The sequence below is a fragment of the Lacerta agilis genome, chromosome 5 (genome assembly GCF_009819535.1).
Source record: "Lacerta agilis isolate rLacAgi1 chromosome 5, rLacAgi1.pri, whole genome shotgun sequence".
Classification (NCBI taxonomy): Eukaryota; Metazoa; Chordata; class Lepidosauria; order Squamata; family Lacertidae; genus Lacerta; species Lacerta agilis.
The window spans coordinates 52,338,234-52,354,535 of NC_046316.1; the positions used below are offsets into that span (position 1 = coordinate 52,338,234).

The following is a 16,302-nucleotide window of genomic DNA, read 5'->3' on the forward strand; positions in this document are numbered from 1 at the left end:
GGCTCACCTGCTTTCCTCTCAGCCCTCTTCCCTTATGTTATGGGAAGTAGCCTAGAGGAAAGCTGCCCCTGCCCCCAGCATGGTGAACAGCATGGAGGTGGGGAGAAGTCAACAACAACTCCAGGTGTATGAGATGACATGAACTTATGCCATGTCCAATGCATTTTTGGGGGGAAATATTTCCTGGGGGCAGGTCCGTGCAGAAGGAGGGGCAGCCAGGTGCACTTGCCCCAAGTCTTGGAGGACTAAGGTGGGCAGGGCCCCCCACCAGGGACTGGCTGTTTTTTGTTTGAGTTTATAACCTTCTTCTAACAATGAGTCCCACCTTGGGCCTCAGACAAGCTCTGCATGGATCTGAATGGGGATATATATATATGCAACACATTTTTACACTGTCCCACTCATTTGCTGTGAACTTCTGCTTACAAACTTGCACCTAAAGGAAGATTTGTTCCAAGTGTGTTAGTCCTGGAATAAGCATCATTTCAAGTACCTCAAGTTTCCCTGCTCTTTCCACTCTCCCACCCCCTGCCCACCACTCCTTTAAATTTTCTTGATTTGAACCTGGAAGCAAAACTGAAATCTAGTGGAATTGCTGCAGGACAAGGAGAATATGACACCTAACCACACGCATAAAAGCTAATCACATGCTCCCCAGCATCTGCATACAAGGCAAATATGGGGAGCCCAATCCTATATGTTGCCATCGCTTTTGTGACACAAGCAGAGAGGCCTGGCTGTGCAAAATCAGATGAAACCTAGTCAAGCAAGTGGAGTGGCTGGAAACAAGGACCAAGGAAACAAATTCAAATCTCAAGACAAAATAAAATAAAATAAAATAATCCTTCCAGCAGCACCTTAGAGACCAACTAAGTTTGTTCTTGGTATGAGCTTTTGTGTGCATGCACACTTCTTCAGATCATATCTCAAGGATACCAAGCTACAGGCAGATTTAAATAGGAATAGGCAATCATTGTAAATGCAGTACATTACCTCAGGGCTCTGTCCCATAGGAAACATGATTCCAAAAATCCTACAATGGCTTTAGTTCATTGAATAAAAAAATACTTTTTTAAAGACATGTTTCCCAGCTCTCTTTTACCAAATCATAACCTCTGCAGCTATAAAAAGATCCCATCCATGAGTCTGGCTGTTTTTACAGTTTGCTTCCATGTTTATGACGGTCACTCATTGAACTGATAGGGAACGTTACCAAGGAGATCACTTTGCATCCCACATGGTGTTGCTAAAGCAACATGACTAAATTAGGCACCAAGTCTTCATGTACTGTATTTGTACTTATAAGAAAAATAAACTGTCACAGCATTAAACTCTACTGGCCAAATGCTTGAAGATTGCAATTTTGACCACTACCAAGCTGTAGCCAAGGAGGAGGAAGGTCCCATGCACTTGCTCACCACTACCAACACTGAGCAGTGAGTGATGAGTGGAAGATGACTTGGTTCACACCGTGCAAGTGATGCCATCCTGTTTCTATGCAGAGTCCTTCAGCAACCTGCTCTAGCAAAAAGTCAGTATTTTGTCAGCTTGCAGTGTGTCTGGATTTCATCTATAGTCCCAGCTGCCACAGCTGAGCCAGTGTGGCATAGTGGTTTGAGTGCCAGACTAGGATTGAGGAGACCCAGGTTAAAAAAAACCCTCTCAGCCATGAAGTTTGCTGGGTGACTTTGGACCCATCACTATTTCTCAGACTAATCCACCTCACGGGACTGTTATGAATATAATGTGTGTGAGTAGGAGAACCACATGCACTACTTTGAGCAGCTTAGTGGAATATAAATTAAACAATAAACTACCGTAGGCCTCTTAAGCAAATATTAGGCACAAAATGGATCAAGTCTCCTAAACAACTAGTATTTCTATTTAGCAAAACAGGAAAAAACCATGCCTTTAAAAGCATCAAGCTATTCTGGCCATTAAATAATGGTAGAGTTTGCCCATCTGATGCATAGGATCCCAGGTCACCCCATCCAGGTCCCTTTTAGCAACACAGATCGCTGGAAAACTAGTCCTACTATGTCACAAGACACACACACACCCATTGATTTGATTTTTGTGTTATTTTGCCTTATACTTATCCCAAGACAGCTCGAGCTTAACACAATTTAATTATATTAGGTCAGCTCATACAAGGACATTTAATCTTTGGCACCCACTAGTAAAACTACCCAACCATCAGAAGTGCATACAAAGGCCTCTTCAGAACAGTGTCAACAGCCTATAATATGCTTTCTGTTAATCAGCTTTGTTTTGCTTAATGTTAATTAATGCTTCGGATCCTTGATATTGGAAAATGCATAAATACCATATAAAGCCTATAAGTAGGCTTCGTCTCTTGTAAACTCAGTATCAGAGCTGTCAACCTTCCTTTTGTTTCCTTTTCTTTTCTTTTTTTGCATTGGGAAACGGCCATAGCTGTCAACTTTCCCTTTTTTTGCAATGGGAAACGGCGCTGGAATAAGAGAATTTCCCGCAAAAAAAAGGGAAAGTTGACAGCTATGCTCAGTATATATATGGAGCACCTCTAGGGGAAACTAACAGTGTCAAAAGGCAATTTTTAGCAGGAAAATTACAAAGGAAGAAATTTAGGGTTCTTGCAGGTTTTTTAAGTTCTGTGGATTCCCACAACTGATTTGGTAAAAAAAACCCACACACAAAAACCCACGAATAGTTGTAAGCACATGCCTAAGACGTAGTCTGTCCCTTTGGTACACCAGAAGACTCAGGACTAAAACCAAGTTACTACAGATTGCTCTGCTGCAGATAAGAATGGATTTACCAATAGTCACTGCAAAACACATGGAGCACAGGAATGTCACGTTTCTCTGCCACAGCTCCTGTGCCTTCATCAGCTACATGACAAGCAGAAAATCAACATGTGAAGCTTTTCTTGGTTTGGAGATGCAGGAGAGGGGGGAGAATGCTTCTAAAGAATTTTGACAAAGGAAGTTCTCCTGTGCAGATTCCATTGGTATGGAAAATATTTTGTGCATATCAGATTCATTTCAATAGTAGTATAAAAGCTGCCAATAGATTGTGCCTTCTTTCATCTTCTTGCAAATAATGAGTAGAAGAGCATGTTTTCCCCTTTTAATCTCTAGTCTTCAACCACCCCCTTTAGCTTCCCAAGGGAAACAAGATCAAAGGTGACTATCATCTCAGAAATGTTGATGATGTCACCCAACTCCTGGAAAACATCTTAAGAAAGCTCATTAGTTCCATTCCATTTAATATTCACTTTGCTTAGATCCTCTTTACTGTACTCTTCATCTATAGCAGGAGATTTTTATTATCCTGAGCTATATAAGAAGCTGCAGACATTAAGCAACGATACCCATTATAGCATTTTATCGTCCAGGTGATGCTTTCTATCAACATCACCTAAAGATTTTGTGAGGCCTCTGGAACAGTGAAAAAAATGAGTACCTCCCAAGGCCCTGGACACTTCTCTTGCATTTTGGAATATGTCTCAACAACACAATTGTTCATTTCACTTGTACAAAAATACATCAGAATAATGCATCAGATGGGATTCATCATCAGAACAGATTTCTAACTCTTTCAGAATCCCCACAAGGCAGTTTACAGGGAGGAAATAAAAACACACAGAAACTTCATAAAAGTACTAATTACAATTTCAAAAAAAGCACCAACTTCAAAGCCAGCAGAAACTAACACTTTTTTCCAAGCATAACCCATTAACCAAATGCAGGCAGAAATTAAAAGATCTTAAAAGTTCTCTCAAAACCAAAAGTGATTTTCATGGTGAGAGGGGAGGACCTCCAAATAAAAGGAAGCTTAAAACAAACTCTGGTTAGTTAAACAAGGCAGCATAATAATGCAAGGTTTAAAACTTTAGAAATGGGTCAGAGTTTTTCCTTATATAATTATATCTGGTTTATACATAACAAGCCAGGATCCACTGAAAGTAAAATTAAACTCTATCAAAGCCCTCTTCCTAGCTAAAAGAGGAGGGTGTAAGAGGAAGCTCATAGCAACCCCTTCCTACCTGTGGCTGGAATGCTAAACCATAGTTCAGCATTATGTGTGAACCAGACCATGGTTTTCTAGTTTGTTAACAAGCTATGGTTTGAACAAACTATCCTGTATTTGGACAATGTAGAAAGAGAAGTTTGTTCCAAATCTCAAAAAGGAAATGTTAAACTTCCTTGCCTGGTGTGGGAAAGGGAGTGTGAACATAAGCCCAAGGCCCATTACTTTCTTGTAACACACACAAAAAATTTCAGCTATTTAGGTCATATAGGTGTATATTTTCATATGGATGCATGTGCTAGGTTTAGACATGACTTCCTACTATGTGTACACATTGTGGCAAACATTATTCTTGCCCTGAAAATACATGTTGCCTGGTGGCAACCATTTATCCAGGGTTTGCATTGGAAGCCACAGCCACACAGCTCCACATTGACCTTGTTTAGACATAAAGGCAAACTATGTCAAATTTGTCTGCATATACCCTGTGAAGTGGCCTCAGCTCAGTTCAGATTCAGTTGATGGTGACTAACAGGTCTCAGATATCTTTGCAGAAAGGAAATTACTTCTGCTTGCATCTGGATATTAAAAATATCTCATTACATGACTCCACACTGTGCCTCTGGCATCATTAAATGTTCACTATGCTGTGAGAAAATGTTGCTGTTGCTAGACTGTAAATTAGCACCAAATCTTTCTCTCTACGGCCACAGGGCCTTATCTCAAATGTGTCATAAATCTCATCTCATGTTTAGCATGTATCTCTACTCTTTTCTTCCCAATGATGTTTTACACACTTGAATGCTGCCTTCTTATGAATTACAAGGCGACCAAATAGTGACACACTAGAAGAGGCAAGCTAAGGAAAGCAGGCATTAGAAATATAGCTGAAAGCTATACTGAACTGTTTTTTCCTCATAACCCTCTTGTAATATTCCAGGTTGGAAGATTAGATAACAAGGCTATTTTTAGCCCTCTAGGCTGACTGCCTATGTAGCATAAAAGCAAAAAGACATACAAAAAAATTCCTTCTGTATCACAAAACTCTTTTGTTTCCAGACATTTTCCCCTTAGGGAATGTATACATTATTAATATTTCTACACTAGAGTTTTCTTTAAAGTGCTCATCTTGGCTACATTTCAATACTTCTATATGTGCAACATTCTAACCTTTTAAAGTGGGGGAAGATCCTGCCCCTAAAATGACCCACCAAGCACTGCCTAATTTTGTCAGAAGTTATATTAAAGAAGCAAGTGTGTGCTACACAAATGGGCATCTATTCGATTATATCTGGAAAGATCTACACAATCTGTTTTGCCATATGTACATGCAGTGCTTTTTTTCTGAGGGGACACAGGGGTACACATACCCCTAAACATTTTGTGAATCTAAGTTTGGCCTCATTGAGGGGCAGTATTTCAATACGAGTAGGAAAATTAGAGTACCCCTAAAAGATTTTTTTTAGGGGGAAAAGCACCATGTACATGTATCACACATACACCGAGAAGCTATGGCCAATCATAGCTTCTTCCCAGGTGACAACGAAGTGAAGCCAAGCGCACCTGTGGTATCCACTTATTCTGTAACGTGTATTTGTATTAAGTGTTTGTATGTATTTGTATTATGTATTTATATGTATTTGTATATGTGTATGTGTATGTATATGTAAGTTTGTAATTTGTTTATTAAAAAATTTTTTTTAAAAAAAAAAAAAGAACAGAACCTTGGAACCAGGGTTTGGCAAGACTGTCCTACCCTGAAGGAGGAGGAGGAGATAACATGGGAGGGATTTATAAACTTAGGAATATGCCAGAGGAGGTGAAGTTGTTTCTTATGGTTGTATTTCAAGTTCAATACGCAAGAATGCATTTAAAAGAATGAACAGTGACAGCAGAATAACAGAGATGTGACCATTTGGAGACATTTTCTTATTTAAAACTGCTTGCATTTCATATTGTAAATCTGCTTTGAGGTCCCCCCCCCCAATAATCAAGCGGTATATAAATTTTATGACAAAAACAAATAAATAAATGCAACCTTGCTTTCTCTCACATTATCTACCACTTACGGTAAGTAAATTTACATGTGGTTCACACTATGAACCTGGGAGAAAATGGCACGTGGTGCTCACTCCAAGTGTCCTTGCTTTTCTTCGAAGAGGAAGAGTTTAAATGCTTTACATGGAAAGAAAGACAAAGCAACTTTGTAGAATATATTTTAAAAATAGAATGGCAACAGACAGTTAAAATACAAGCCAATGGCTTAAAACATAAGATCATTTAGAGCACATGGGAAGCTTTTACTTGTGGCATCATATCCTACAGAATATCACTGCCCTGTGCGAAACATCATCTATTACTTGCTTCAAAAGTGTCTTCCAAAGACACAACCCTTTTACCCAGGCTTTTTCCAATATTGGAGCCTGTTATATCTGAATTTCTGTTTCTACCTGTCAGTTTTTATCTGTTTTTATAATGCTGCTTTTATTATATACAGTTTATTGTTAGTTTATACCACTTACAGATTTTAAAATATCAAGTGGTTTAGAACTGCTTTTAAATAAAGAAATCAAATAAATCAAAATAATGGAAATACAATTAAATGTGACACTAAACAGCTATTACAGTATTTAAGAAGGAGGTTGGAATTTATCTTCAGATGATGAAGGCTGATGAACAAATCACATAAGCTCTGCTTCTTTTGGGCTCAGTTCAGCTCTCAGAAGCCTATCTCCTAGCTTGTTAAGACACTAATACTAATATCCGTGTCAGGAGAAGGGTGTTGATGATAAGTACCGGTAACGAAGCATAAAGCACAAGGTATGTTTTCAGTTCAAGGGAAATCAAGCAGAGCTTACACCCATCAGAGGATAAAAGCTGATCAGGAAGGTTTTGAAATCATGTGTTGACATATGAAAAGTCAATGTAAATTAAAAAGGACTGAGCATAATCTGATTAGACTTCTTTCATCTGGGCTGGAGGGTGAGAGCTAGGGGCAAAATGCAGAAAGGAATCCAGAAAAAACCCCATCATTTTCACATTGTGTTCCTAGTTCTCAACACCTGCATTTTAAAGTGAGGGACAGGATCCCCCTTCCAATTCTGCACATACTTTCCTTTTCAAAATACTGTAGTTCCTAAGTACTCCTAAGCTGCTCTTTGTAGTAGGCTACTGTGCATAATGCAAATAATTACATGAGTAGGAGGGTAGTCCTGAGACTTCAAACAAAGGCCTTCATATATGTGAATCAATCCTTGGCATCTAGCATGAAAACAAAAATAATAACCTTCCCCTTATCTTTCCAAAGAGCTGGTATTGTCTACCCCAAAAACAGTTAATTAGCTTTCAGGCTTGAAGACACTTGACTTAAAAGTGCGGAATATATAGATGTCTCTTATTCAGGAAAATAGGTATGAGCAAGGAGGGCTTCTGTTATGTTAGGCTGCAATTCCTCCATCCTCACTAGCCTTTGTGACTACAAAACAAAAAGATGTCGAGGAGTACCTGCTTGAAGCAGGACTGTGGTACCTGTGCCCATCCAGATGTGGCTGGACTATAACTCTCAACATCCTCTGACCACTGGTTATGCTGGAGAGCAACAGGTTTCTCACCCTGTACTAAAGGGCTTCCAGCACCAGGAAGCGATCTTCTATATTCAGGTCTCCCCAGACTGTGCATGACTGAAACACATTATAAACCTAGCTAAGATTCTTATCCCAGTTTCTGGGAGAATGAATTATCCAGCCTTTTGCTTTCACCACTCAAATATTGACTTACAAATATAGCCTTTCCTGTGTTGGGTTAGTTTAATAACAGCATCAATCTCTTTCTGAATAACCTTTTCAATCAGTACCTACTACAAGGGATTTTAGGGAAGCAGAAGAAAGGGAACAAGAAAGTAGAGTAAATAAAAGCAGTGTAATTAGGAGAGCTGAGAAACAGAGGCAGTTTTAGGGAGAGCCCTTAAAAGATAAAGAGCAGAGCATGGTAGTGCAAGAGCAAAAAAAGGGGGGGACAAAGAAAATGTGGGGAAGTAATAACAACTTAATAGGAATAGGAATAGGAATAATTTATTATTGGCCAAGTACATTTTCCAACATACTTGGAATTTGTTTCGGCTACAAAAAATTTTCGGGGTCTTTTCTGTGGGCAGAGCGAGTGGTGGTAACAAGTAAGGTGCCTGAATAGAAAACAAAGCTACAGATTGAGGGTGGAAATAAATTACTGAGAGGTGGAAACAAGCGATACTGTAGATCACTGAAAGAAGGTGTAAAAAGAAAAGCAAATTACATGTTGCACATTCACAATCCTTTGTTTGGAGTTTGCTGTTTACTAACCATGGAAACTGCCATAATGGAAAATGAGGGAACTCAAGCAGAATCCTGAATCCACCAGGGGCAGCCTTGGGATCTACAGTATAGCACCTGGTAGCTGCTACCTGCTACCTGTTAACGAAGAGGAAGGATGTATAGAAGGAAAATATATTTGCCATGTCACCGTCAGGAACCAGAAATATCTTCCTGGTAACTACGTTTGTGAGCATGCACGAAGAAGAAACTCTGTCTCTTCTTTGAGTTCTCTACACCTCACAGAGAACCCAGTAGGGTTTCTTGCTTTGTGTGGGGTGGCAAAGAAAGGTGCTGCCCAAGCCCCAAAGTCCTCTGTTGAGTACAGGAGCACTAAGAAGCTGCCAGAATCTATTTTGCCACTTCCAAGTTAATCCAAAACACAGTATGAGGTCAGTGGATTTCTTTCCTAGGTTGGAGTGCTGTACTTGGACCTTTAGTACTAGGGAGACCCCAAGCAAGTCCACTTCTGGAACTTGCTGATAATAGTAAAGACAATCAAGTTAAAGGCTACATCTAGGCTGCATACACAGCATACATTTAAAGCACATCACCACCAACCCCAGCCAAAGAATCCTGGAAACTAATTTGTTAAGAGTGTTGGGATTGTAACTCTTTGAATTCTTTTGGAGCAGGGAAGAGGGTGTGCTTAAATGAATGGTGGGTATAAAGACTAAGTCTCAGTAGACTTGGTGAGATTTACAAATGCACATAGCATTGGGCTGGCAGAGGGGAGTGCTATTTAAGTAGCTACATCTAACTGTAATTATTCTTGATTCAGTATTCCTCCTACATTTTAATTCTTGTCACCAGCCTTTCTGCTCTCCCTTTTTCTCATTTAGTCTTATCAAGTCACAGGAAAATAGCCAAGACCAGGATATTAGTTTCAGTCAACAGCTTCCAATCTATCACAAGACTTACTTCAGAATTATTCTGATTATTATCATATAATCAGAAGTTCAGGCTTGGGGCTATCCCACAGCACAGTATTGTGAAGGCTGAAAAAGTGGCAGTGTTCAATAATTTGTGGAAAGAATTAAGAGTTCAGAGATGCACCATTTGGTTGCCTACACCCTAACTAAATTTCAAATGAAGCAGCGTATTTAAAAGCATTTGTGGAGTCTGCTGTTTATACATATATAACTCCCTAATAGCCAGATACATAGGCGCTCCTGGAAAATGAGCGAATGTAGTCCAAAAAGCCTCCCTTCACCACAGAGGTAGCATGAGCTAGGCAGTCTGATTTGTCATTCAGAGCAGAGGCCTTATACTACTTCCAGCCCTCCTGGATCACAGAAGTGTTCAGTGTAGAATCGCACTGCATTAAGAGATCCACAGTGAGTGTCTTATTAGAAAAAGAACAGTGTGGTGCCCACTAGCATTGTACACAATTGGTGATTTAGTGTTCAAGGTCAACAGAGTCTTTAGATTAGAAGCTGCAGGATGGGGAAAATCCCTAAACTTCCCAAGAGATGCTTCTGAAGTCCACCTTGCTTGGCCTGTGTTATGCTACTCCTAAACTGTTAAAGCAATATCTGGGGATATCTTGCTCAGAGATAGAGTCAGAGAAGCCCTTTCCTCCAGATTCTCAAAGATCAGAAATGTTTGGAGTTCTTCCACTCTAAATACACTTTGTTTGGTAGTTAACACAAATAATACAAGAAGCTGGCAGAGATATGCTTGTTCTCTATGGTTCTGTTGGCAGTGTTTCGATCCATCTCACAAAAATACATCACCCAATGAACATAACCTCTGCCACAGTATTAAGAGAAACACTGTAGTTACATAATTTCGGTTATTTGAACTTTCAGAGCAAGTTGTTCAGAAGAAGCTTAGCTGGCAAATTGGGAACAGATTGCAAAGGGAGACCATATGTTTTTTACACCATCCCATGTGCCCAAGGGACAGTGAGCCACTCAGTATTGCTCTATTTAAAAACACTGAGATAAGGAAACTGTACATACATACAAAAATACATAGAAAGAGCTTTGCCAATGGTAAACTGGTAAGTGAATTTCTGGACCACCACTCCTGCCCATATAGCTACTCAAATTGTATTGAAGTGAGCTTTCTGGTCATCTGTATCAACCTGCCAAGTGATGAGTCTACTTTGACTACATGTGCAGATGTGTAGAAGAAGAATGAAATGGTACATTAACATTCTGTATGGGCTCAGCCTTACTGTCAAGTGTGCAGTGCAGCAAGGCAAACTATTATTGGATCCAGTCCAACAGGATCCAGAAAAGGAAAAGCCATGACAAGCACACAAGTGGTCATTCACACAAAACAGGTATTTACCAATTGGTAAGCAAGTCTGTAGTCTAAATCACAGAGCCTAGGGCTTGCCGATTGGAAGGTCGGCAGTTCGAATCCCCGCGACAGGGTGAGCGCCCGTTGCTCAGTCCCAGCTCCACTGGCGGAGGAAGATGGGGCAGGGAGAGTGCACCGCCCCCAGCAGCGCGATCCCGATGGGATGCCATCGTGGCTGCCCCCCGCACTGGGTGCCACGTGCCCTCAGGCGGCGCACCATGCCCCCAGGACGCGCACCATGCCCCTGCGGGTGGTGCGTCATGCCCCTGGGACACACACCAGCCACACCCCCACCTGCTCTCCTCCCCCTAGTGCCAGAGCATGAAGCTCCACCACTGCCCAGCTCCTGCCAACCTACCAGTTCGAAAGCACATCAAAGTGCAAGTAGATAAATAGGTACTGCTCCAGCGGTAAGGTAAACAGCATTTCCGTGCCCTGCTCTGGTTTCACCAGAAGCAGCTTAGTCATGCTGGCCACATGACCCGGAAAAACTGTCTGCAGGCAAACATTGGCTCCCTCAGCCAGTAAAGCGAGATTAGCACTGCAACCCCAGAGTCGTTTGCGACTGGACTTAACTGTCAGGGGTCCTTTACCTTTTTTTTTTTTAAGCAAGTCTAATCCATAACTTTTTACACAGGTTGGGCAGCATTGCATGACACAGTCTGGCCTATTCCTGTTAAGAGGTTTCCTAGCAAACCCAGCCTACTTCCCTTTGGCTACAGCAGGTATGAACGTGTGGCCCTCCAGATGTTGTTGGACTGCAGCTCCTATCAGCCAACCAGCAAGTGCAATTGTCAAGGATTATGATAGTTGCAATCCAGTAACAACTGGAAAGCCACAGGTTCCCCATCCCTGCATTGTACTAACGATAAGCTGAAAATCACCCAGTCATCAAATGACATTCATTATTATCATCATGCCACCAGAACTGGGTGATCTTTAATGGTTTGGGCTATTACAAAACTCATGGATCAGGCAGTGGCTGGCCCTCTCTCAAGTATTTCAGATATACTGGAATAGGAATGAGCGAAAAAGGCTCAATTGGGAAAGGTGGTGCTATGTTTTCATCTGGAAGGTTGAAAGGACTGTAGTGTTTCCATCTCTTGGCCACTACATACAGCTTTTATAGGCATGGAACTCTTTCAGCATTCACAAGGGTAAGTGCAAAGGAAAATACAACTACCGAGTTATGGTGAGGTCATCTGCAGAGGAACAAGAATATCTTCCTTTACGGATCGAAATAAATAAAAATATTGTCCAGTAGCACCTTAGAGACCAACTAAGAAGAAGTATCTGAAGAAGTGTGCATGCACACGAAAGCTAAGGTGCTACTGGACAATTTTTTTATTATTTCGACTGCATCAGACCTACACGGCTACCTTATTTTAAAGATAACAGGGATCCAGAGGCTGCCAAAACAATGAGTTCTTCTGCATCTCTCCCAATTGGAAAGATTGTTAGGGAAAGGGGCTAAAATGAAATGAATCTTCAGTCAAAATATACGTCCCCAAAATGTAACAAAACAGTGTGACATTCATACTTTTTGTGCTGCTGTGCCTCCAAAGCATTTTACAGGAACCTGTCAAATCTAATCAAGCTTGTTTATTCTGCATGTAAATGTAGGACCTGAGGCAATCTTCTTTCAAAAATACAGGAAAAGCACATATTGTCCCTGGCAGTTACTTGGCAGGATGGTGTGCGTTTTGGGTGTTTTTTGGGTGTTTTTTTTTTAAAGGACAAAAGGCAAAGCCTAGTTAACTCTTCATTTCAATAATTTCAATCATTATAGTATTTAGACTACGCAAGAACCATTTTGTTTGTTTTGTCAGCAGGAGTGACAGCATAGCAACCAAACCCAGTTAAAATGGGGTGGGGTGTGAAAACCAAAACCAAGCATGCCATATGAAACAAAGTGGAATCAGGTGATTTGATATCTTTAATATTTGATATCATGGCTTAAACTAGCTGTAACAAATTATGAGGGTGTCCTCACTCTGCCTACAAATCTTGAATTTTGTTTAAGTTAGTGCCAGTGAAAAATTTCCGGCTGACAGCCTTGTTCTTAAGATAAACCCTTCTTGGCAGTTTACAATTGAATACCAACTACTGCGGCATCGTCTGTGCTTTCACATTTGCGTTGATAGGGAATGATGGGACTCTCGGTAAGATTCAGCTGCCCCCTCCTTACACATCTAATTTTAAACACAGCAATTGTCTGCCCTGAATTTCTGTCTGACTCAGTCTATGCTGTGGTTGTATGTCTTCTTGGCCATCATCTGCAGAACTGGGCAAAAAAAAAACTATTGCTAACAATACTGAGGACATGAAATAGTGTTATCAGGCACATTTCCATATATAACAATTTATAAATGAAGTGTTTTCCAAAACAATCTGGAACCCACAGTCCTTGTATAGTGTTTTCCATTTGTCAAATTGAAAATGATACAAATCTTATGGCATGCAGGATGAAGCAACACACTTGAAAAAGATCTAAAAGAACAACACAATTGTGGCTATTGAAGCATCACTCTTCTTTCAGTTTTAGCATTGAATATGACACTATTTTATACCGGCTCAAGAAAACAGATGGAAATGCTTCCTAAAACAAGAATCTGCAGCTAAATTCAAAAACCCATTAACAAGGAATGCTTGGATTCGAGTCACGTTGGTCCCATTCCTAATATACTCTGGCTTAACTGGTTTGTGGGTTGGGCAGCTATAGCAGGCCAGATACAGGCAATTCAATCTTCATCCTCTTCTGACTTTGCAAGAGAATCTGCTAATCTACATACAAACAACCCAGAATGATAATTTTTCAACATAAGGAAATATTATTATAGTAATCAGTTCTGAGCTACAGCTACCAAGACCAGTGTACCACATATACACATAAAATATGTCATTTCCTAAAACTAGATCCTCCTACTTCAAAAGCTGACATTTATGGGGTAACCAAGACAACAGCGGCTGCAGCACACTCATTCAGAAGTAAAAAACTGGAAGCTACTTATATTGCCTGAGATCTCACACACTTCCCTCTCCTCCTCCTCCTCCTCCTTCCTCCTTCTCTTCTTCAAGCGCTTATTAATGTGTTATTTCTCCTATTCACAATTGCAACAAAAGGATGTTCAGATTTAAATCCATCTACCACTTTGATCCTTACCACATTTACTTAAGAGTGAATCCCAATGATAGCTGTGAGACTTGCTTTCAAGTAAATATATAGGCAATCACAACCTCCCTCTTATTTCCTAAGAAGAATCAGAGGGTCTCTCTATTTGTCTTTGTCCTCCTGGGGTGTATTATGAAAGCAATGCAACTAGTCCACATTGTACAAAAGGACTCTCAGAGTCATCATGTGCTTAAAAATCACCAGAGTGAAAGAACAACCTTCTTCACCAGCAGGGGTGGGGTGTTCGAGTAGATTTAGAACAAGTACCAAAACAATGCCAAAGGAAAAAATGACATGTTCAGGTAAACACCAAGTGATGAGGGAAATGAGCTGTCCAAACTTTACAGGAAGAAGAGGAGCATCATCTTTCTTTCCACACTTCTAAACAACAAATTCAGGCACAAGACACCGCTGTGCCTCTCTTACCTTTGAGATTGAGATGCTGGTGATGGACTCTATGGAACCGGCTTGGGTTGCCTCTCGGCAGCGCTGGGATGCTGGAGAAGCTGTTCCCCATGGCATCAGAAGGCAGCAGCCAACAGCTGGGAGATGACAACAGCTGGAGGGATCTGTGGGTTTGTGCCGCCGGCCAGGGCGGGGTAAGGAAGGGGAGGGGAGCAGGGGCTAGGGGCTAGGGGCTGGGCTTGCCCCTCCCTCTCTCTCTCATAGACCTTCCTCTCCTTCCCTCTCGCAGTCACTTTGGCTCCAGAATCCCCTTTTGTCTCCTCTTCCTCAGAGATGCTGCCTTCACTTGGGCTTGATCTACATCGTGGGGTGGAGGGAAATGATTGGGGAGCGGCTGCCTCTTGCGCGAGCAGGATGGGAGATCTCTGCTGCTCTCTTCCCGCGGGGAGCTCAGGTTGATTCCTTCGGTAATCCCTCCCCCTCCGCTCTTCCTCTCTCGGATTCCTCCTCGCGTCTCCCTTTGTGTCTCTTCTCTTCTCTTCTCTCCCCCCCCCCCTCTCGCGCTCTCGCCTCTCCCTTCCTACTCCTGCCAGGCTCGCTCCGTGGATTTTACCTTGCCTAGGCAATGTGAGAGGATGGGGATGGGTGTCATCCGGCTGCCCTTGCCCCTGTTCAGCCGCAGCTGCTGAAGCAGTATGGCGCTTCGGGGGCCTTTTCTCCTTCGCCCCCCGCCCGCCCCCGCGGCTTCCCTATCTGGGGGGCTGCGGCAGACCGGTTCCCCATTTGGATCTGGTTGTTATGGTGACAGCTGCCTCCTCAGACTAGTGACTTAAGGGACCAGATGAGTCACGTGAGTAGCCAGATGTGCCACCCCTGGCGCGGGAGGCGGGACAAAGAGGCGTGGAGGGGTTCTCTCCCGCCTCTGGCTCTAGGGCCCAGCGAACGCCGGGCCCAACAGGTGGCAGACGGAGGCACGTGGCTGTAGATCCCGGCAGCGTGCGCGGGGCAGAAGCTCCAGCTTCTCGCGCGCCCTTTGGAGTCCGAATTGTACGCGCGAGAAGCGGCGATCCGGCTTCGCACTCAAGGAGAACGGGAAGGTGGTTGCCCAGCGCGATGAGTAGGGCCCGGAGCGTGCAGTGCATGTGTGTGTGTTGAGGTGGGGTAAGTTGGCGCTGCACGCGCGCCTTTCTGCAAGAGAAGGGACGAACAGGAAATTGTCGTGGGTGCACGTGCAGAGGTCAGTCGCTGAGTGAGCGCGTAGAATGCTCTCCAGAGGAAAGCGCGTGTGCGCACTCCCAGAAAGGGGAGCCAGCGCTGGAAACATGAAGTGAAGTGCCTAGGGCTAGGCTCGCCGAGTGGATAAGTTAAGAGGGATAACGTGCTTCTCCCCATTCATTTTTCTGTTAGCCCATTTGCTAACAGTCGGAGTATATATTTATTATTTTATTAAATGTTATGCATTTATAGATACCACTCATCCACAATTAGATCTCTGGCAGTTTACAATGCACATAAAAAATATAAACAGACAAGAATTTAAAGAGCAATAAAAATACGAGCAGCAAAAACGGCGCAGATCATTAAACAATTGCTCCTAAAACAAAGCCCCTCCTTTGCTCTCCAGAGCTTGCTTTTAATGGAATAATCCCTCTCTACCCAAAATGTCGGAAGCAATGGTGTGTGCTGTGGGCAACATATGAGCAACCATGCACTAAAAGAGCAGGTATGGATCGCTAGTGGCCTCAAGGGATGTGTTGTCCAGGTCCTGCCAAAGGCATGTATATGAGGACTAAAATCTCAAAAATTGCTTCTCAGCATTTGCACAGTAAAGAAAAGGAGGTACAATGAGGGTACCTGGGTGCATCATCATATGTTTCTAAGTAAAGTGTCCATGTAGGAAATACATCTTCAATAGTTTAGAATTGCCTTCTGCAATGGGCATAGCTCCAAATCATTCCAAGTCACTGGGAGATTCCCATTAATTTGGGGAGGATTTAGGATTGCAACACAGATATGCCAGGGCACGAATGTTTCTGCATGAGTGCAATTGTCCTT

General features: G+C 42.2%; 1 protein-coding gene across 1 annotated transcript in view; it reads right to left on the reverse strand.

Moving 5' to 3' along the window:
- Positions 1 to 14,465, reverse strand: part of NEURL1 (neuralized E3 ubiquitin protein ligase 1) — a 123,276-nt gene extending 108,811 nt beyond the window's left edge. The window contains exon 1 of the mRNA XM_033149742.1: positions 14,269 to 14,465. Coding sequence (XP_033005633.1) covers positions 14,269 to 14,359 — 91 coding nt within the window. The 5' untranslated portion in view covers positions 14,360 to 14,465. The remainder of the gene's footprint in view (positions 1 to 14,268) is intronic.
- Positions 14,466 to 16,302: the final 1,837 nt, after the last annotated feature.